The 23,713-nt window shown below is 41.8% G+C and overlaps 1 protein-coding gene across 1 annotated transcript; it reads left to right on the top strand.

The window, feature by feature from the left end:
* The first annotated feature begins 277 nt into the window (after positions 1–277).
* Positions 278–19,728, top strand: csnk1da (casein kinase 1, delta a). The gene is made up of 9 exons (XM_028600071.1): positions 278–893; positions 12,971–13,081; positions 14,566–14,714; positions 15,748–15,976; positions 16,072–16,242; positions 16,350–16,498; positions 17,552–17,720; positions 18,013–18,122; positions 19,344–19,728. Exons 1-9 carry the CDS (start codon positions 818–820, stop codon positions 19,392–19,394), a joined length of 1,215 nt encoding a protein of 404 aa, XP_028455872.1. The 5' UTR covers positions 278–817; the 3' UTR covers positions 19,395–19,728.
* The last annotated feature ends 3,985 nt before the right edge of the window (positions 19,729–23,713 follow it).

Below are 23,713 nucleotides of genomic sequence, written 5' to 3'. Positions count from 1 at the left end.
AGCCTAGCTGGTTTACATTCAGATATCTGATCCCATACAGGCATTATACTCTGATAGAATTCATATTTTTATATGTAAAATTTAGAATCCGGAGCCTGTGAAAAAGGAGCATACAAAAACACAGATTGGATGAGTGATTCAATCAATCAATTCATCAAAGGGGCACTACAAAACATGTAGCCTAGAAGAAGAAAAAAGTAGGGCATGATGAAGCATAATCTTATCAAATCAATCAGGCTTAAAATGACAAGCTCATTGTTACTTTGTATTACCTATTTCCGACGTTGTCCCTGAAGGTTTCACAGCCGCGCAGGCAGTGTGGGGGCAGCCGTTGGCGATGCTGGTATCTGTTGGCAGCTCTTCACTAAGAAGCTCTCGGCGGAGTCCTCCCTCATCACCAGCAACAGGGAAGTGATGTCAGTCAGACACCTCCAGCAGATTACTGACAGAGCGGAGACAGCGACAGGGGAAGAATTTAACCAACCTCCGCAAAATCCATCTTCATCCGCGAAGAATTAACGAGTATCCGTATCAAAAACAGCGGGAGCATAAAGTACGAACTGCAACCTTTTTAACAAGCTGCGTATTAGCACAATATGAGGTTAGCAGGGTTTTAAAACAAGTGGCGAAAGATTGTGAGAGCTGACTTCATCCAGAGACAACATAACGTCACAAGGAGACACAGTTCAATCGCTCCTGGAGGTTTTAATGTGTTTGGTGTTTTGAACAGGCTTGGCGTTTAAACCTAAAAATTTTTTTGGGGCTATTTTGAAGCTAGCGAGCGCGCTTGCTAGCCGAAGACACATCGCTTAAAACCATGGAGTTAAGAGTGGGGAACCGATATAGACTGGGCAGGAAGATAGGCAGTGGATCGTTTGGGGACATCTACCTGGGTAAGTTCTAGTCCATAACCCATCTGCTGTTTTGTATTCTTTGTTTTCCAGCAAACGCGACCCGGTACGTGAAGCTCCGACACTTTTGTCGGCTTGGCTGCCTTTCACGGCTCATAGTCGGTCAGCTGTTCAGTGTTTAGGGTAGCAACATAAGCTAGCTACTAAGCTAGCACTCTGTCTTGCAAAGCAGCTAACCGTTACCAGCGATAAGATGTCTGCTACGTTGTGATAATTCATAGTAAACGGTGTATTTGTTCAATGTACTCGAGTTGGGGGGAACCCCTTTGCCTGTCATGGTGTAAAAAGAATTTTCCAAATGGAAGAATGGAACCCGACGGCTGCTGTGTATCACTAGCGAAACCCTTTATCTCCAGGGCGCTAACGTTAGCTAGCTAATATTTAAGGTTACTTGCAGTAGTCCGGGAACACAACAGAGGAGCAGGCCTGAGGCTTTAGTGGGTAAATTCCATGTAACCTCCCTACTGATAGTGATTAGCCACCTCCTAAACAACTTCTTCCTGTGTTCCTAATAAGAGGAGTTTATCAGAAGGCTATCTAACCTCACACCAGTGCTTCTCAAACAGGAGTAATTTCATCACGATTTATTGACCGTCACCTCGATGTCGATATTGTACTGTTGGCAATCTGTGCCTTAACAAAATATGTTCAATAAATGATCATCAGTGTCAATATAATGACTAATTGGTTAAAGGCAAATGAAAGAACTGCGACAACAGTCTTACGTTTTAGGTAATTACACCTCTTTACTGTAACGCAACCTGTAAAACCAGGAAAAAAACAACACTTATGCCATACTACGATATAATTATATCCAAAATCTAGTCAATATAATACTGATATATTGCCCAGCCTAATAACCAAGATATCAATCGTATGATTATGTATTTGTATTAAATCCGGGTCCTTGAGACTTAAGTAGCCTCCATGAGGCTCCATGGCCTAGTGAGTATCGTCTAACTGAGGTGTCTTTGACATGAAACTGGTTAATAAATCCTGCGCTTGTTTAGTGCCTGAGCGGACATGTTCATATATTGCTGACTTTCATCTACAAAGTGCCCAGGGCTGTGGCCTATTTATTATATGTATTTTTGTAATAATCGATTGTAGGGCTGTCCTCGACTAAATTCTTAGTCGACTAACACTTATACGATTTTGTCGACTAATCGATTAGTTGATTTAATTGACAGAGCTGTGGGCTTTGAGAGGTGGTCAAGACTAGAAAAGCACAATATAAATGTAGTTAATTAACCATCTGTAAAACTGAGTTTCTCCACAATTAATCCTGCAAAAGCACCACTTTAAATCTTGTGTTTACCATAAATGTGCTCATAAGTTTCTTGGAAATGAGTAATTAAGCATGAATAAGCATAAAAAATGACTTATCAACTAAAGAAATCTTAGTTGACTAAGACCAAAACGACAGATTAGTTGACTAATCGACTAAGAGGTGGCAGCCCTAATCGATTGGATTTGTTACCTCTCGAAGAAAGAGAACCTGTTAAAGAGAAACATTAGCTGTGCTGGTGTAAGATTACACTCTACCTAAGCGAGGGATTGTTAGCAATTATGCTGTAATCATCATCAACGGTGATACAGCCAAAATCCTATCTCGATAGCGATACATATCACATTATAACTTGTTTTGTGCTAATTTAGTCAATAAATGGTTAATATGAAATAACCCCATCGTAATACTCCTGCGTGAATTAAATACTTGACAAATGAAAAGTATTTTCTCGTTTTTATTAAGCACTTAATGAACATAACGTGCAAGGATCAGAACCTAAAGCGTTGTCCATGATGACAAATTTTGCTGGACGATAAATTGTCCCAGAAATTACTGCGATAAACGATAATATTGTTGTTGTGAGACCATTTTCATCTAATATATGTTATTATATTAGATGAAATTATATATTATCTAATGATAATGACATAATAATGCAGGTACACCCTTTTCAAAGATTAATAAACTTTGATTTCTAAAGAATATTTAACCCTGGAACTGGAAGACATTTTGAATATCCACAATAAATGAACAAAACAAACAAACAATAAATAAAATGGACTCTCAGTCTCTGTTAACAAAAAAATGCCCTGGGATAAAAACCAAACTCAACCAAAAACAAATAAAATGGATGTAAACAAACAAGCATGCAAATGGAAATCATTGCGGCCGGAAAAATTATCGAACTCGTTTTTATTTATCATGCGATTAATTGATTTATTGCGACAGGCCTAGTTGCGGTGATGCAGTTTGGATACTGTTTTTTTTATTTCGACATTGCGGTAGGAAACGATGTGTACAAATTTATATAATAGATTTTTTTTTTTTTTTTTTTTTTTTTTTTATCGTCCTATCACCCAGAATTAGTGTGAAGTTTATAGTGACAGTGGGAAGTGAATCATTACTGAGCTCTGAGCATTTAAAGGGATTAATGTTGGGAAAACATTCAAATAAAATTAGAATATGCACCCGAGTTCCAGTCACCTTTTTTATTGTAATGCATCTGCTGGTGGCCATATTGGAGGTCAACAGCTCTTGGCAACAGTGTTTGAGAACAGCTAACATTTCTAAGCTTAAGACTTTGTCATCTAGACAACAATAGAGAGGAGACATTATTAATTAATGAAGCGTTTTTTACTGACTGTGGACCGATCCATTCATCACTGGCATCTAATCAAACGGCTGCCTTGAACAGTTGGAAAAATTCCAAAAATCTCCAATTTTACAGGGTGCATTTGAAAATGTTCAGCAGTATAAGGCATACCTGATTTTGTTGTTAAAGAGCTAAATGTGTCATCCCTTACGTTTTTGTCTTGCATTTGTTATATCCCTTAAGATATATTACAACCAAGCTGGTACTTTGGTCATACTTACGTTCCCTTTTAGAAGTTCAAAGGAAGTGTTTGGTCAGCCAACCTGTTTGGCTTTGTGAGATCTCAGCTTTGCTCTTGGCAGTGTTTTTTTTTTTATTTTGCCTTAATGGATCAGTGGCATTTTGTGAAATTTACAAAACAATAAATCCAGTGTTTCCTCTGTGTTGATTATGTTGTGGCGGGCCTGCCCCCATTGCTAAAAAAAAATCCTAAAGGAAACGCTGAAATCTAAATATAATTTCATTGCACCATAAGATTGATATTCCGCTAAATGTCCACCCACATCTGTAGCTGTTTACATGTTGTTAGTCAAACAATATTAGCGTAAATCATCCCTCATATTGCTCTGGCGGCACGCAAGCCCCAACCTCTGAGTGTTCTTTTGAACCCTACAGTATGTTCAAGTCACAGGAGAGGCAGGCTTAATGAAGACATTAGACCTGTGGACTGGACTGCTGGGAGGGGAGGGGGGGGCTGCTGTTAATGATTTGTTGACTGATTTGTTAACTGACAGTAAGAATTTTGACCACGCAGTTAAACAATATCCGTAAAAAGAAAAATGATAAAAAGGAAAAATAGGCTATATAATTTATTTCTTAACTGCTAGTTAACTTGCTAGTCCCAACTTTCCACTAGCCAGTAGCATTTTTAAGCTCTTTATTTACTGCTACGTTTGTGGCTCTCTGCTGGACGGCGCTCACCACGGAGAGCTACGTCACACGTGTCACTGTATCGATGAGGACCGTCCTACATAGAGTATGCCGGGCAGGCGCACAGCTGACAACCTGCCATTTTGGGAACATATGCGCTCCACGGGAACGGCTGCATACTCGTACGAGTCAGCGACTGCACGCAAGCCGCACCGGGAAAGTGGCCGCACTTGTCCACGACGGTGCACGCAACCTCTCGGCTGCGCCACCGTAACTCGTCTTCCGTCGTCTGTGGACGTGGAAAGTACGTCCGAGCCTCCCAATCGGGTGAGCTGGGACTCAGTTGGCTGCTTGTCAGTAAATGGTTAATGATCGGTTAACGACGGGTCAGCTATCCGTAAGGAAAAACACAAAATTAAATACACGTAACATTGTTCATCAGCCACAACGGTGCTTGGATCTTCAAAATCAAAGTGCCTGACACGCCCTACGGTTCAAGTTTTAGAAGTGTGATAACAATATTTTGTGCTCAACCATAGTAAGTAATATTTTTTTTTTTTTTTCCATGTACCGACCAAATTAAATTTGAATAAAGGTTCATCTAAAAGAGAAAAATATCTACCTCTCAATTTCTGATATTATTTCACAGTAATGCTCCCATATGACACAGTGTGTAAATGCTTTAATACTGCTGACGATGTATGAGCAGCCTAGCGTGCCGGGCCTGGCTATGTGCTGGACTCTGCTTGCGTTGGTGTGTGTGTGTGAGGCTGTTTATTGGCGGGAGGAGGAGATATGAGGTCAGCTGTTGGAACCAAGCCTTGTACTCTCTGTGCTCTGGTGGGGGTGTGAATGTGTACTGTCAAATGTTCAGAACTGGTAGAATTAGTTGTTATAAGATTATTTTTGGGGCATTTTCTGCCTTTTAAACAATCTGTTTGGCATAACAAAACATGGCAGCAAGGCTGGCTCTGTCGGAGGTAAGGCAACAAAATCCCACTCTAAAGCACACTCATTGACACCCGATATCTCAATTTATCTGTTTACGGGAAGATATGCTAAACTGTTTATTGGCCGGCAGCCATCACTTCCTGGACTTTCTGCTGGGTCATCTGCAACAAAAATCTATATTAATCAAATTCAAACCAACGTCATGATGTAATAGAACTCAAAACTATCAATTTTTAATGCTACACAATCTACCCAACCAGAGGGTCACATGACACGTGAGTGAGAGTAGATGTAAAAAAATAACTTGTGAACACCCATGCACAAGCTTTGTTTTTTTGTTTTTATTTAGGTAAAGTCATGATTATATTAAATGTTTACAAGACTTGAATGTTCAAGTTGTACAATTCTACCGTGGTTGAAGGTTTTTACAGTTCAAAAGCTAAATAAAGAGATGTTATCCATGCATCAATTAATCTCATTTCATCATAACACATAGGCCTGGCCAACATCAAAGAGCGGTTTATAGGTTGACTGTATTAGAGATGTCAAAGGTTAAGGCCGGTTACGCATACATCAGGTGGTTCCAAATTAAAAACGCACAACTTTTGGTTTCCTCAGCAGCCGCTGTACTTCCAGGGTCTTTTTGTGTTGCAGCCATTGAGCACAGGAAGCGGCGCTCTAAAGTGTGGCTTTATTTCTACATTGAAAAAGCCCAGTGAAACTGTAAATCACCATTGAATCCCAAAAAAAAAATTCTTTATCTTTAACATGAGCATGTGACCCGTTTCAACTCCAACCCTTAAGAATCAGAATTGAGAATTCGAAAGGAAGAATTGGAATTGGAGTCAGAATTGTTAACAAATCAAAACGATGCCCCACCCTTTTTAAGTCTAAAAAAAACATCTTAAAAATGCATCTTCCCACCCATTAGCTACCGTTTAATGTCATGTTGGTCATACTACAGAATGATTTGTTTGTGTATAGTGAATAATACGGAAGACTATCAAACTTTTTTTAAATTCCATTACGCAATTGCAATATTGGCAATTTTATTATTTATTCCCAGATGATTCAGCCCTACTCAGTGGCACCTTAAGCAACACTTCACACCACCAAAGTCCCTCGAATTAAAAAAAAACAAAAAACAAGTGTGATGGCACAGCACTGTTTCGGCTCATTACCGGTTTGACGAGTACTTGTTTACAGATGTAGCTTGTGTTATCTGGGTAAACTGAAAGCGGTGTATGCTAAAAGGAATGCTTTGCCTATGTAAGTCGAGCTGCTTTCCTGCTCTTCTGCCCCTGAAGCTTCGTGGTTGTTGACGTCATCTCCCACAACTAGCCTTCTCTCTTAGAAACCTTTTTGGAGTTGTGAAATCTTTTTTTGCTTGCTCACCCCTCCCACACTATGCTGCTACAGATGTTTAGGAAAAGGGGATTGCTAACGCCGCGTCATCCTTCTCAACAGGGTTCCCGGTGTCTGTGCTGAGTCGAGTTTAATCCGAGCCTGTCTTCTGCGTTAGTCTCGACCGCAATGGTTGACGTGCACATACAAGAATGCCCGAGTGGCATCAGTGTAATTATTAGCAATAAAAAGTTAGTCAGTTCACTTCTAAAGAATACAAAGTGTAAATGGTTCTCAGTAGTTTGCCTCTGTTGCTGTTTGTGAGCTTCTGTAAGGGGGGGGGATGTGTCCCAACGTGTTTTGCCAGCAGCATTGCTAAGGATAAAAACGCACGCACACACCACATATGTACACACTTTCATACCAATAAAACACACACACACACACACTCGCACACAACCACAACCTTCCCTTTTGAGATCAGGGGGAGGAGCATTCCCCAGAAAAATCTGTCTGGACAGAACCCAATTCCGATGAAGCAGACAACAAACTGTGTTGCTCAGACTGTGAAGAGCCTTTTTGTAGACCTTTTTTTCCGCTGCGATTGGTTGACCAAGCACACAACTAGAACAACAAGTCAGTCAAGTGTCTTTGTGTTGAAACCAAGTAGTGTTTACCCCGTCACTCAGTGGAGCGCCGAGTTGGTTTTTAAGGGCTTTTTCACACCTGACAGTCAGTACGCAGGTTCATGTTTTAGTTACATTGTGTACATTTGATCCGGTTAGTTTTGGTTTCCCACTGCGATTATGCAAGTGCACTGGAAGCCCTTTTACGTCATATCAAATGTCCTGTCGTCATCACCTGCGTCATCTGCCTCTCCCGATACTTGATATAGATTGGTTTGTAGACAGGCTCCCCGTCCTCTCTCTCTAGGGTCTGTTTTTTTTTTTTTCTTTCCCAACTCCTCCTGCTCTTCCCATGCTGCTATAGCTTATTTTGTTTTGTTGCCTTGTTGACAAGCAAGACACATGAACTTGACTTGGGTCTTGAGGAGCTGCAGCATTTAGTCAGAGACAAAGTGAAACCTGCATCGTACATTTACTACCCACTTGACAGCTTAACTGCTAACTTCTCCTCCGATTTGGAGCTCATCCACTTCACTTCCGTCAGATTCCCCCCTCTTATAACAGGACGACAGCTGACCACAGTTTCCTCTAATCCAGGGGTGTCAAACTCAGTTTCCCAGAGGGCCACACTGGAAAATGAGAACCACATCAAGGGCCAGGCTTGTAGAGATTATGCTTTTATTTAAGAGAAAAAGTCAAATATTTTGACTGTATTATTGCATGACACAAAATGTAAGTCTTCTCACTTACATTTTGGGCCTCATAATGCCCCAAAAAAGTTAGTCAAAAAAGTTCCTCAGCCAGCGAAAAATACGTTGAATAAAGCACCAAGAAAGTTGGAAAAATTGTCTGAAAAAGTGCCAAAAACATCGTAAAAGCGCCAAAAACTTCCGAAAAAGTGGCAAAACAATTAGTAAAGCATCACAAACGTTAAAACAAAGTGCCTAAAGCATTGAGAAAAAAAAGCATAAACCGCCGGAATCAAAAATGTAAGAAAAAAAAGCACAAAAAATGTTTAAAAAACAAAAAGCACCGAAAACTTTGGAAAAAGCAACAAAAACTAGGTGGGCCTAAATTTATTGTGAATCTAAATGGAAATGTGGGCCGGATCAAAACCTGCGAGGGGCTGGTTTTGGCCCTCGGGCCTTGAGTTTGACACATGTGCTCTAATCGGTCCGGAAGTCTGAAGCATAAAAAATAAAAAAAACGGGCCATGGTTCTCTTTGATCCAGACTGAGAGCACTTCTTTTCGTCGGACCAGGGTCTGGACCTTGGTCAGGGGAGGTTTCACACGTGTTGTATTGGTTCGGGTCCAACTAAAAAGTCAAAGTCCCGACCAAACAAGGTAGGTGTGAAAGCACCATAAATCTATAGGCAAACCTACTTTAAATATAATTATAAATCTCTCATAACAATTTTATGGTTGCGAGTAACCGTTATCTGCATTTATAACATAGAACATTCTGATTTGTATTTTTTGGGGGTTTTTTTGTTTATGAATTACTACACAGATCCACCATTTTCAAATTTGAGATAAAACATTTTCAGAAGGAAAATAATAAACAAAAAAAGGGGTTTTGAGGTTAGCGTTGCTGTGCGTGAAACACAGGGCCATGATTAACAAAATGCAACAGGACACTTTTTTTTTTTTTTTTTTCTACGTTAAATACAAAAAGAAATGGAGTGGATGGAAATGGAAAAGAGAGGCCTTTCACAAATTTCCTGTTGGCCCCCATAATGGGGCTCATTGATAAACACAGTCATCGTGGCCCTTATTGAACAACTTTATTGTAAATTAGTAATCAATTCTTTACCAGTAGGGACAAAGGGTGTACGCCCCCACTTGTCTCACTTCTGTGGAGAATCCAAATGTCCTCCCCAATACTATAAAGGTGAATGGAATTTTGGGTGTAAAGTTACTGCCCAGACTGTTATGGATTTGGGGAGCCAGCCAGAGTCGTTCTATTTGGTTGCCAAAGTCTGTACATGCCATACAGCCACAAACGCACAAACTTTCAGCATTATTTTAACAGTTGTGTATAAATTATACAACGCAACAGCTTTAAAGTGAGTCATGGCCCTAATGGTGTGCCCCGCTCTGGGGAGTGCTGCTCAGCCCGCCCAGATGACATCATAAGGACAAATCAATGATGCTCCATTGGTGCTGCTGTTAGCTTGTCAAACTGCTCCCAAATGAGACAATCAGGGATGGGATTTTTCCACAGTAATGCAACTTGAAAACAAATCTGTTGTGTAGATCTGTTAGAGGGGGGTGGACTAGGTAACTGTTACACAGAAGCTATGACGTACAGCTATTCCATTTAATTTAGCTGATGGGTTTATCCGAAGCGACTTCAATCCATTCACACCAGTGTTTCCCACAGGTTGAGATTTGACTTGGTGGTGGTGGGTGGTGCGGCGTGTAATGGCTTGGTTCAGTAATGAACCAGTCAAACTAAGGTTTATATATATATATATATATTTTTTTTTATTTATTTAAAACAATGATCTACATAACATTAACAGATCATTTAGAAAGAAATGACTATTTACATATTAAACAAAATCGGACTAAAAGATGATACAGATGAAGTGTAGCCTTTGATGTGCTTTGTCAACAAATATCTGGTTGGTTTGTCAAATGTTAACGGTTCAGCTGATAAAGTACCTGATTAACCAGAGTCAGAGGTTATAGGTTTAACAACTTCACCATGAAAACTATACTATGATCTAGGGGTGACCCTGAATAGTTGAAGATTCGATGCATCGATATGCGGAGCCTGATTTGACCACCAATCTCACAGTCGAATCTTCGCGGGTGTTATTATGAAACGAGGGTCATACCATTTTGGCAGTATGGGGGTGCTCAATGTCTAATTTCACACAGAACTACTGGTTTTGTACGGTTATATTAAGTTATATACAGCCTTTAATTATGATAATGCTGTAAAAAAAAAAAACGTAGAAAGAAAAGTTCAATAAATATTTTTTACGTGTGTGTGTAAATCCAACCACCCCTGTGAAAGATTTAAGTTTCACTTTCCCTGATCCGCGACAGACGAGGAGATTAACGTTACTTAACAATGTCTGGAAAAAGAAAATCTAAAGTGTGGATGCACTTTCAAATGGTAAAAGATGATCCAAAAAAAGTAAAATGCAAGTTGTGCCAACAGCTCATGTCCTACCACTCGTCAACAACAAACATGGCTTTCCACTTAAAACGGGTACGTTTATTACCAATAAAGACGTTTCACTTTTTCATATATAATGGCGCTTTTAATTTCATTTAATAGCAATATCATATGTTGGGACTTAAAATATGTTAGTCTTTTTTCTAGATCCACCCACAGTATCAGACTGACGACAGCAGTTAATCTAGTAGTAGTAGTAGTAGTAGTAGTAGTAGTAGTAGTAGTAGTAGTAGTAGTAGTAGTAGTAGTAGTAGTAGTGGAGCTGCGCCAAAACTAACTCAAAGAAAGCTAGATTTGAGACCGCCATTGCCCGAGAAAAGGAAAAGAGAAATCAGGGACAAAATTGCAGAGTTTATTTCTCTTCACAATGAGGCCAGTGAATGTTGTGGACGGTGAAGGTTATAAAGAATTAATGCGCACACTTGAGCCAGGATACACAGTTCCCAAAATAGAGACGGTTATGCATGTGGTGGATTCGAAATACGCGTCCATACGCGCCTGCCGTTTACATGTTACCCTCCTGCTGACTAGTGTCGTGCCCCTCCCAACCCATTCACACACACACACACACACACAGATGATTCGACTATCAGTCGACTATAGAAAGATTTGTCAATTCTGATTCGAATGTGTATACCCTTAGTCGGGGACACCCCTACTATGATCCATACAGACAGTTGGACATGGTATTATACATGTCAACACTGTCTCCTCCTAACTCCTGTTAAATCGTATAAGACTAAGGCGTATATAAGGTTAATTCTTGTTCATAATGTTTATGATCATTGTTCGGTGGAGGCCGGTTGTCTGTGTGCGCCGTAAAAAAAAAAATATATATACATACATATATATTGTTTTGAAGTAAACCAAAAAATGTAATTCAGATTTTATCTAGCTGGGCGGGTCTCTGTCTACCTGGGTGGTGCGCCCAAGTACCGACTGGTAGACGACCGCTCTACCACCTGAGCCAAAGCCCCCCAACTATTCATTCTCGTTTGTGATGGTGTTGGAGTAAAAAAACAACCTGGCAGAGCAATGGGCTTCTTTCCAATCAGATGTTGTTGTACGTGAGATATTCAACTCCAGCCAATCAGATTGTTTTGATAGGACAGCACACGGCAACCCAGAGACCACTGCAGGATATCAACACTGACAACTTATCAGCTGCAGTTGTTCCGAGTGACAGATGAGTCGAGGCTTTAAAAGGGAAACTCTGAGGTCCCATCAGCGGTCATGGTAAATGTGTTCAATTGGAAGAAGAAGAAAAAACCCGCAGTGCGTGCTATGTTGACTGAGAAAGCTGATCCCTCCTGCTCATGGAGCCATGCCGGCTGTACCTACATGTACCAGGATGCACTCCTAAAAGGCACTTCATTCAAATGGGACAGACCCAAAATAAAACTCGCCAAAGCCGTCTTAGTCATTTCACTGTCGCAATCATCAAACCAAAACCGTCTCTTTTCTGTCTCTTTCTCCGTAAAATGAAGCTGCCTTCAAGTGCAGGTTGGAAACGTCGCGTTCTATAAACGATCTGACGGAAAAGAGCAACTGTGAAACATAACGTCTACTTGTGCTACGTTTGGCGGGGTTAAAGAACACAACAGGACATCGCACAAATGGGCCGTTTCAGTGACCCTCCCACACCGCCGCACCACCCTGCAGAAAATCGCCTGATCCCCTTATGGTGATGTGAACACCGCCTTAGAGAGGTAGAATGATTACTTCTCGCAAGTTCCACCAGTTATACAAACAAAAAGCAATATTGTAAATAAGGACGGTATATCATCAGGGCGTGGTGGTTTTTTTTGTGTGCTTGGGTGAATGCTGAGGCTCCGTTTATTTTCATGCTTTTTGGACCTTTGCCAATCACGTGCCTGGACCGTGTGTGTCTGTGTGAAATGGGATTATGGAACCTGGTGTCCAGTTGCTGTGTTTATGTTGAGGGGAGTGGACCTCATAACCATATGTAGGAAGAAAGCAGCTGAAGCTCTGGTTTGTCAGATCACACAGAGCAGCAAAGACTGCTGTCTCCTAGGCAAGTAGATACACGAAAGAAGAGCAGGGAACATCGAGTGCACACAGTTGCATTCTCTTCCATGTGTGCTGGCTGTGCTGTGTTAACCACGGATATGTAGGCAAGCAGGTCTTCTCCACTTTAATCGCCAGCAACGCAAGTGATTTAAATATTTGCTCTGGGTCTAGCAGCTAATGTGCTCTCTATAAAAGCTGTGGACAAGGCAGACTTTATTACCTTAATGCCAAATTAGTTTCACTGGACTTTGACCCGACAGCAATGCTCTACTTGACCAATGCCTCCGTGCTGCAGATTAAATACTGTCCTCATTAGATGAAGCAATGCCCTAATGAATGTCGGTTTACGCTTTTGCAGCTCACCTCTCTGTCTGTCTCTCCAGGTACCGATATCTCAGTTGGAGAGGAGGTAGCCATCAAGTTGGAATGTGTGAAGACCAAACACCCCCAGCTCCACATCGAGAGCAAAATCTACAAGATGATGCAGGGTGGAGGTACTGTATACTCCTGACACACCACGTACACCCACATCCTGCCACTCTGAAGTACTCTGCATCGATATTTACAAGCACTTAAAAATATAAGCCAGCAATCCATTCGTCATTGTGAATTGTGTGTGTGTGTGTATCCAGGTCTTATGATACATCCATGCTTCAGACAGAGAGGCTGCATCAGAGCCCAAGTAGTGCTTCTTTTTTTTTTAAATAACACTAATGGGTGGACCCATGCTGCACAGGTGCCTACTGAAACCACAGACGTGTGCTTCAACCAAGTTCACACACTAGTTCTCCTTCACTGGTGGATGAATTCAGGTCTTATTAGTGTTTTCTGTCTTGAGAGCAAACGGTGTACTTGACTTCATGACGAAGAGACGGTTGGTCCCTCAAAGCACAACTGTGCACACGCAGGCGTTTGTATTTTTGTTCCAGCATGGTGGCTGACCCAGACTGTGGGAGGTATATTAGTTTGTATGTATATAAATAGCGTGTGTGTGTGTGTGTGTGTGTGTGTGTGTGTGTGTGTGTGTGTGTGTGTGTGTGTAATTTAGTTGCTGAGCTACAACATTTTATTGCTGTCTGCCTGTAGAAGGAAATGCCAGATGGCCTCTTCGCCTGGGCAACGTCAGCCAATTAGCAGCTACTACCAAACCAGCTGGCCAGTGCCTTTACACTGCTCCTGTGTGAGGGGTAGGGCCAGGCAATATATCGATATTTGAGAATAGATATCATCTTAGATTTTGGATATCGTAATACGGCATAAGTTTAGTCTTTTTTTCAAAATTTGAAGTGATGTAATTTTCTGAACTTAGCAGACCTACTAGCTGTTGTATTATTTGCCTTTACCCACTTGGTCATTATATCCACATTATTGATGATTCTTTATCCAAAATCTCATCGTGAAACTGTTTTGGGAAAGCACCAATAGTCAACCCTACAATATTGTCGCAATATCGACCATTGATTTATTTGGTCAAAGAATATTGTGATATCTTTCTAGTGTGGGGTCATGGACAATGGACAATTTAGTGTTACTTATTCTAAGCCTTAAACCACCATAGAGTTGATACAATGAATAATTACAACTGCGTGATGCACACATTAAACATCCTCCATTATGTAAGAAGGTCTCGTATAAAGAAAATGGCTTTAGTGCTCCTTGGCATATATTTTTGGTTTCTTTGAGGCCAAGGGACAGTCCTACTGAATTTATAGTGAACTCGTCCAAACACTAGAGGAAGGAGCATTAGTGATGGTAGTTTGACTCTCCTGTTTTACTTTGCCATTTGATTGGACAAAGGGCTTCTGTTCTATCACGGTTTAACAGAAACATTCCAACCACAGTTTATAATTACTAGGTGCTTGGTCTTATTGTGATTATTTTGGTAACTTTTGAAACCCTTTGCATCGCAGCACTAAATAAATAAGCACTAAATATATTCCCCCTTCCTCCCCGTTTCCTGCTCCCTGCTCTCCTCCAGTGGGTATTCCAACGATTAAGTGGTGCGGGGCCGAGGGGGACTACAACGTGATGGTGATGGAGCTGCTGGGGCCCAGTCTGGAGGATCTGTTCAACTTCTGCTCTCGAAAGTTCAGCCTCAAGACAGTCCTGCTGCTGGCTGACCAGATGGTGAGAGAAAAGAGGAACTGAGAGCTAATGGCAATAAGGACTGTGACGTTTTTGTCATTGTGAAAACGGCATGTTTTAGGGCTGCACAATATGAGGAAAATATGCGATAAACATTGTTGAATATGGCGATACCGATATTACTTGTGAGAAATCAACAGATATTAAAGTGCACTGCATTTCTGCTGATTTCATTTTCCGCTAAATAGAGCGAACTACTTGTTGACTTTAAAACCAAAAATCATTTCCAACTTTCTTCTATTGACCAAATTGAACATTAAATGAAATGCAAAAGGCGTCACTTAAAAGTGACAGTCACATTTTAATGTGCCGTTTTCTACTGATATTTTCTTTACACTTACTCCAAAAAATCAGTGTCTATTGCGATGCTTTTCAGCCTTTCGCGATGTGTTTATTGTGCAAGGTTGATATTGCGATGAGGATAAAACTATATTGTGCAGCCCTAGTGTGTTTTTGCATGTTTGAAGTGCTCATATTATGCTTTTTGGCTTTTCCCCTTTATTGTGTTGTATATATATCTTTTTTTTTTTTTTTGTGTGCACGTTATAGGTTTACAAAGTGAAAAAGCCCAAAGTCCACCCCAAAGGGACTTTCCAACAGAAAACACTGTTCACAAACTGCTCCAAACTGCTCTATTGTAGTACAGCCTTTACTTCAGAGACAAAACCTGCGTCACTTTGTAACACACGTTATAATGCTCACCTAGCTGCTAGCATGGCGCGCCCTCAAACCAAGCTAGTTAGAGCGGACGTTACGTATGAAAGATAATTTGTCAACATTTAAATAACTTGCCACTCTGAAACATCTTGCTCCAGTCTAGGTTGTACGGCTGAACCGTACCAAAGATGGAATAGAAGTGAGAGGCCTCACTCTGTAGCTAAAACAGAGAGCTCAACACACGGGGTGAAAAGAGGAGCTGCAGCAATGTGCAGTACAACAAAAATGTTTTTTTTTTTTTTAAATGAGCATGATATGAGGTCTTTTAAGGCTGACACCAGATCCTCTCCCCTCCTAGATCAGCCGCATTGAGTACATCCACTCCAAGAACTTCATCCACAGAGACGTGAAGCCAGACAACTTCCTGATGGGGCTGGGCAAGAAGGGCAACCTGGTCTACATCATCGACTTCGGCCTGGCCAAGAAGTACCGCGACGCCCGCACACACCAGCACATCCCCTACCGCGAGAACAAGAACTTGACCGGCACCGCCCGCTACGCCTCCATAAACACACATCTGGGCATCGGTAAGACCAGCGTCCCCCCAAAAATACTGTCGTCTGCCGCGATTGGATAGACCCGTCCGGGCTGCTGATCTGACTCTGTTCTCTCTGTCCTACAGAACAGTCCAGGCGGGACGACTTGGAGTCGCTGGGCTACGTCCTCATGTACTTCAACCTGGGTTCTCTGCCCTGGCAGGGCCTCAAAGCCGCCACCAAAAGGCAGAAGTACGAACGCATCAGTGAGAAGAAAATGTCCACGCCAATCGAGGTCCTCTGCAAAGGCTACCCATGTACGTTGAGCTGCTCCCTCCCAGATGAAGGATGTTAAGAACCATGTAATTAAGCGTTGATCCTAACCAAACCCTTGTATGTTCCGGTCCGTTTCCTCCTCCCACAGCCGAGTTTGCCACCTACCTGAACTTCTGCCGCTCGCTGCGCTTCGACGACAAGCCTGACTACTCGTACCTCCGCCAGCTCTTCAGGAACCTCTTCCACAGACAGGGCTTCTCCTACGACTACGTCTTTGACTGGAACATGCTCAAATTTGTAAGTTGTATTATCACATTGAGGGATTTGGTTCAGAAAATGTATTGTCACCGTATTTGGTTGCATACTATCATTCAGTCCAGGTTCATTTATATTCCACCTTAAAGACACGGACTTCTTTTTATTTAAAGATCCGTACCGTGTTAACTATATCCAAACATGTTCAAGTTGTAAATCACTTGTACTGTGGAGTGAGGGAGACTGTCTGGACCACTCGTGAATTTCAGTAGTACCGAAGAGAACATTTCAACAGGTCAATGCCATAAATTGAGTTAAAAGGGTAATTTCGGTATTTTTCAACCTTATTTTCCCATGCATTTGTGTCTTTCGTGACTAATGTTAACAAAAAGATCTTTGAAGTTGGTCAGGTATTGAGCGAGAATGCTGTAACCGGCAGCCGTAAACCGGGCTGCAATGTAATCCGTATAGATAGCGTAGACAAATACGCATTATCGATTTGGTCGATTGAAAGTGCACTTTTTGCCATGGACAGGCTCAGATTATTATTCTAAATGTCTGACTACATAATGGAAAGGATCCCTACGGAGATGGGCCTTTTTTGTCAAAGAGTAAGATCTTTTGTTTACCCAGAAACCGCTCTGAAATCGCTATCCCCTAACCCACCAGACTCTATTTAAATAATCAGTACTTTCAGCGTGTATAGAGCCAGCATATTTTCACATGTAAATGTTCCACAACCCTTCCACAACATTTCCACTAAACCAGAGTGGTGATTGTTGGAACAGTGGAGAACCAAGCCGGCCTTTGACAGTTTTGTTTGGTTCCGGTAGACTTTGAATGAAGTGTGTTTTTTACAATGATAAAAATACTGTTGTGGTGGGTTAGGCGATGGAGATTTCGGGGCTGTCTTGTGTTATTAAACAAAGGATCTTACTCTTTAACAAAAAGGTAGGGATACTTACCATAATGTCGTCAGACACTTGGAATAATAACCTGGTATGTAAGGAAAACCAGAAAGAGGCTATTCAGGTTCAAAAGGTAACTGCTACTGGATATTGAGAGCCAAATCAAATGTGTGTCTGTGTGTGTCAGGGTGCCAACAGGGCCGTGGAGGACGCAGAGAGGGAGCGTCGGGAGCGTGAGGAGAGGCTGAGGCACAGCAGGAACCCCGCAGCCAGGGGCATGCCCTCGGCCTCTGGAAGAGCCAGGGCGGCGCCGGACGTCGCAGCCCCCTCTCCACTCAACCCTGCCTCACACACAGGTCCACACACACACACACACACACACACACACACACACACACACACACACACACACACACACACACACACACACACACACACACACACACACACACACACACACACACACACACACACTTCAAACAGGAAAACAACAAGGGGAAGGCTGAAATCAACTGGCTGACCGGTCATAATCCAGCCCGTGTGTTGTAATTTTACATGTGTAGTTTCACGACGAGAGCCGGAGCTTTCTCATCCACCGATTTGGAAATGTCTTAACTCTTTTTTTTTTTTTTTTTTTTTCTTGTCCAGGTCTGGAGAAGGAGAGGAAGGTGAGCATGCGTCTTCATCGTGGGGCACCTGTCAACATCTCCTCTTCAGACCTGACGGGACGCCAGGACACATCCCGCATGTCCTCACAGGTAAGACACGCACAGACACACACAACTGCTGAGTTGTTGGTCACGAAATCCACAACAGGTCTGACGTACCAAACTTGGTCTGCGCAGTAGAGCAGAAATACAATCTCACTCAATGGGAAGTAAAGAGAACAAAGGGAGGACTGCCAGTAAATATTATGAAATGTGTAATTCGGGCTTAATTGCCTTAACAAGTATTCACAAAAAAAGGGGAACCATGTATCACAAGAGAGCACACTGTCTGTCTGTATCAGCATGTGCAGACTTCCCTTTTTCACTTGTACCAAATGTAGTTTGTTCCCCTTTTCTTGCATTTTACGTTTGCTGACGTGAAGCAGCCAAACGGCAATAGTTTTGTAACCGCAGAACTGTGACAGGTTAATGCCAGGGCGTCCTGCTGGTAGTGTGGATCTGAACGGAGGAGCTGAGATCCGCCGGGCTGTTTCAACGCCTTCATTGGGTCCTTTGTTTCCTTCCCTCTTGTAGACCTAGTGCTCCCCCAAAGAGTGTAACAGCCACTGGAGGTGTTTTTTGGAGAAAAGCTACAGATTTATAATTATGAAACCTGTTCAAATAGACAGGTTTAAATTCTCTGTGCCTTTTTATTCCTTCAAAAAAATGGGTGGGATGTTTTCTGCTTATCATAAGATGTTAATAAAGGTAGGTAACAAAATATAAAAAAAATTACTTTTTGTACATATTTTCTAAAACTGTCACTATATACTGACAGTAGCACATGATGCAGATAATCGGTTCCCCTGCGTCCTTCTAGTGCTCCTATTGGCTTTTGCAAGTTTCCACCGCGCCCGAAGATAACCAACCAACCAATCCGAATCGAGGAGTCTCTAACGCTCTGTCAGTGACCGCAGCGTTGACAAAATGAGTCACGATTCTAAAAGCGCATTACCTATTTCTCTCCTCGAATGTTTTCAGAACTATATTTTAGCCACGGTTTACTGTTTTAAAATGCGAGTTTGTGACCAAGCCTAACCAAAGCTAAGAACCGGCAACCGGTTTTTGTTTCTGAAAACATGGGGGCTGTATTCACAGAGAACTTCACACATTCAAAGAACACATTGAAAGCCCAAATGTAGGGCAGCGTTTCACATGAGGAGACTCTTCACTCTACAAAAACATAACCAGCTTTCTAATTGGCATTGATGATGATGATGATGACCTAACTATTGTACTTTTTTTTTTTTTTTTTCTTCGTCTCTTCTGCAGGCCCTGTCCCGGGTCACACCCAGTGGCCTTCAGTCCGCAGCTCCACGGTGAAACCCTCCCATCCATCCGTGCACCATGTAGGCCTCAACGTGCTCCACCTGCAGCAGACACACACACACACACACCTACACTTACACCTAAATATTACACACACCTACACCTAAATATTACACAAACAGGACTCTTAAATGACACAGGACTACCAACTAATGCTGAGTCAGGCTGCGCTCTTGTTCACTTGACAGAGGAAAAGCTACACAACCAGGAGTGTATGTGTGTGTTTGTGTGTGGGGGTGGGGTGTGAGAGGTAGGCGGGTGGAGTACAGTTTGGTAGCAGCCACGGCTTCCCTTCTTCTCCAATGGAAGATGTGGGAACCCCCCCCCCCCCTCTTACAGTTGATCAAGCCATGGATTCACTTTCTTTTTAAACTTTGGTTTTACTTATTTTTGTTCTTTAGCATTAAAACTTTCTCTGACACCAGCTCCACTGATCAGACTTCACAAAGGGCTGGAGAATGATTCTGTAAGCTGTTAAAAATAAAATAGCGTGTGGGACATTTTTTGATTCTGAAAGCAGGAAGAGGTGTGATCCATCATGGCAGTGTTAAATGACACTGAGACTCCTTACACCCCCACAAGTCAACTTTTTATTTTGTTTAAGGTTTAAATGTAAAGGTAGGATAACCCACGTTGTTTTTAAGAATAGGACAAAAGGTGTTTGAATGCTCTATTTTCAAAGGTGATCCCATACATCCCCCAGAGTTATTATTTCTTTGTTTATTTTATTTTTTTGGTCCTCCTCAGGTGCATTGGAACCAGGATGTTGTAGTAAATCCAAAAAAACACACGGCACATTTTCTGTCTGTCTTCAGGTTGTGATGCGGTGTGCTGCCTTGGAAAGCTGTGAATGAATCGATCTGTCCACATTGAATGGATGAGATGTTGTTTTTAAGCCGGTGAATAGTGATGTGGTTTTGTTGTGTGTTTGTGTGCTTCTGTCTTAGGGTTCTACAAGCTCAAAGGGGGTGGGGGATAAACCTGTTGTGGCGTTATTTACTTTTAGGGTTTTACCATCCTGACCTCACTCTGGACCACTTGACCCTCTGGCCATTTCCTACCTAGACCTCGTCAAACGCTCACGGTCTGCCTAACCCATGCTTAAAATGTCTTTTTTTCCCAATGGAATGCTACATCATACTACTCGACAGTTTCAGTCCACCAGCACAGAGCAAACGAGGCGCTGGTATAGCCCCGTCCAAGACTGGGCAACAACTCCACAACTGAGGCATACTAGTGGTTATTTTGCAGTCATTATTGTTGGAGAAATGCATCCTGTTAAGCAAAACAAATGGCTCTTTAGTGAGTTTGGTCTTCTAGCCTTATTTAAATAATTTAACATAGACTATGTGCCAATGCAGCGGATGTTGCTACATGGTAGCACAGTGTACAACTAAACTATGTCGGCTCTACTGGAGCCAGTCTGTCCTTGACACGTGACAACATTAAAGGCACACTCCACCAAGTTTACGCGTCCAGATCAGTTTATTAATCCCGAAGGGCACTGCTCCGCCTGTGGAAACGGGTGTGGATTGTCATCCGTAGAGAAGACTGTCGAGTTGCGTCATGGGAAATGTAAGATCCAGGGCTTTCGGGGATTGATCCAGACAATGGGGGGTAGGGGGAAGGTTTATAGCTTATCCCCTTTTGCCTTCCTTTCGACCATTTTTTAGTTTGTTGCAAGTTCCATGACTTTAGGGGAGCACGATACTAAATGCCAAGTGTTCCTGTATCGTGAAATAAAAAAAAAATTATAAAAACGGGTGGCATAGATGGCGCACAATAAGGTTCAGAGATACAACCGACGAAAAAAGGCTTAATGTAATTAGTACAGTTCAATTAAACCTTGATCAGCTGATCTTTCTGACCAACTCGGGACACCCCCGTTAGGTCTGACGAGAGCGGTCAGAGTCCAGGTAGAAAATGGACCGGCGTGCCTTTAACATCGGGCTCAATGGAAAGTGAGGAGGTTTTGTGGAGAGCGAGGTTTTCGGACCGAGTGTTGTCTTAAGAAAAGGTCCCAGCGCTACTGGAGCCACGGGCCCCGGTGACCTGTGTCCTTCCACCTGAGCAGTCGGCCGATCCGACCAATGAATCCTGCCGATTTCGGAAGTAGGAAGTCCTCGATGTGGTAGACTGGTTGCAAAGTATTGTAGGCTGTTTTTCTGTAGTTTGAGGGAGAAGGGGTTGTAGTGGTAATTTGTACATGTTTGTTCTGTTGTGTATAGGATGTGCTTACTGTCTACCACGTCCACATGAGCCGCTGTACGGTTCTGGATAGTAACGGCGGTGTATGGAGGGACTGGGAATGCCTCACTCCATTAGCTTAAAAAAAAAAAAATATATATATATATATATATATATATATATATATATATAAAAATAAATAAAATCTCACCTGGGGGCTTGAACGGAAAAAACGAAAAACAACAAAAAAAAGTGATTGGATTAATTTTGTTTGTCACACTGATGATGGCTATGATAGATGCAAGTACACTTTAAGGGATAATAGTTTTTTTTTCTCAGTCTGTCATGTCTGCTTCTCTCAGTTCTTTATTTTGTCACCTCCTGTCCAATGTTGCTTTTAACTGCGGTGGATATGGTCACTCATGTCCCACAACGCATCACTTACTGTGGATTCATGGGAAATCTCTCTTTCCACTCCCACCTTAAGACTTTTGCTCCTCATTTGTAATGCCACTGTATTTGTGTATTTTAAAAGTGTAAATAAATTAATAAGTACTTGTATATGTTTTTTTTTTTTTTTATTGATTGGGCTGGCTGAAATTAAAAGATGAGAAAATAAGATATTTGGGGTGGGTTTGCATATTTTTCTTGTGTGATTTTAAATAGTTGGAAACCATCCTCTGGAGACCTTAAATGTCCATACCAGAAATGATGATGATGATGTCATTCTGTGGACCTACAGTGTACACAGTACATCACCTTTAGGATCCAGAACTCTGGGATTGGGGATCAGGCTGTTCTCTGAAAACGGTGTTAAATACCTGAAGCTCATAACACATAAAATCACAACTCCACATCAGTGCTAATGGTGTGTACGTAGGCGGCATAACAACTTTGTGAGTTGATTATGTAATATATCAGAGCTATGTTTTCAAGATGTTCCCCCTAGTGACCAGATAAAGAATTGTAGCTTTAAAGTAGATGGTGTTACATCACACACTAAACCACACCAAAGCCCTATTCACACAGCACTAGTATTACCTGGGGACCTGTAGTAATTTCTAATAATTGTGGAGGTCATCTGGTCTAAATCCCGTGCAAATCTGCCATGTCTTATTTGTCAAGTAAAAATTCCACCGTAAATGAACTACTATATTTTGCCAAACACTGAGGTTGAGTGATATTAGTCTTGTGGGAATGGGTGTCTGTTATTTAGAATTGTGTTGGCAATTATGTGAATTAAAGTTTTGACAGAGCCTCAACATTGAATGCGGGGGACAATGTCAGTAAATGAGTAAAATACAGACTTCACTTGTCCTGTACAAAGGCACTGCACCAAACCTAAACAAGAGGGGATACATTTCTAAATCACATGAGGTCCCCTTGTAATATAGTCCCATGCAAATAGGGCTTAAAAGACCTTTTGAAAAATATAAGTAAACAAGAACAACTCTCCAAATCCAAAAACTGGAGTGCTAAAACTCATATGTGATGTCCTCAAGATAAAATGTGCTCCATAGAAAATGTAAAAGATGTTCTAGATGACCCTGAGAGCACCCAGGGGAACGTTCTGAGTATATGGAAACCTTTTCTGTTTCACAACTGATAACGCAATAGAATAGAACATAATCAGACTCCCATTTGTTGTCTACGGAGCAGCTCCACACTTAGTACAAGTTTGAGGATTACGTCTCTGGTTTCAGGCTTTAAAGTGCCCATGTTATGGAAAAAAACAAATCACTTTTTCTGGTATTTGGGGTGTTATTTTGTGTCTCTGGTGCTTCCAAACGCATACAAACTTTGAAAAAAATCCATCCATGCTGTTTTGAGTGAGGTACAGTTTCTGAATGTGTCCTGCATTCATTCTCCGGGTGAGCTGTTCAAAATCGGCACGGCTTTCTACGTCAAACGAGGGGCACTAGCAGTTAGCATGCTGGCTCATTCTCAATGGCAAAACGCTGCTACAACACACACAAATTCACCCTAATCTACAAAATAAATTGTATAGAACTACTTCCATGTCCCTGTTCTGCAGGTATTCCACGCAAAGTTGGAAGCGCGCCCTCGTTTAAGAAGTCTCCCTGCTAATCCTGCCTTGTACTGGCCGAAGTTGGAGAAAACAGCTA

Source organism: Perca flavescens, chromosome 15 (assembly GCF_004354835.1).
Source record: "Perca flavescens isolate YP-PL-M2 chromosome 15, PFLA_1.0, whole genome shotgun sequence".
Lineage (NCBI taxonomy): Eukaryota > Metazoa > Chordata > Actinopteri > Perciformes > Percidae > Perca > Perca flavescens.
Note: the sequence above shows the minus strand (reverse complement) of the source record. Positions and strands in the feature narration are given on the sequence as shown.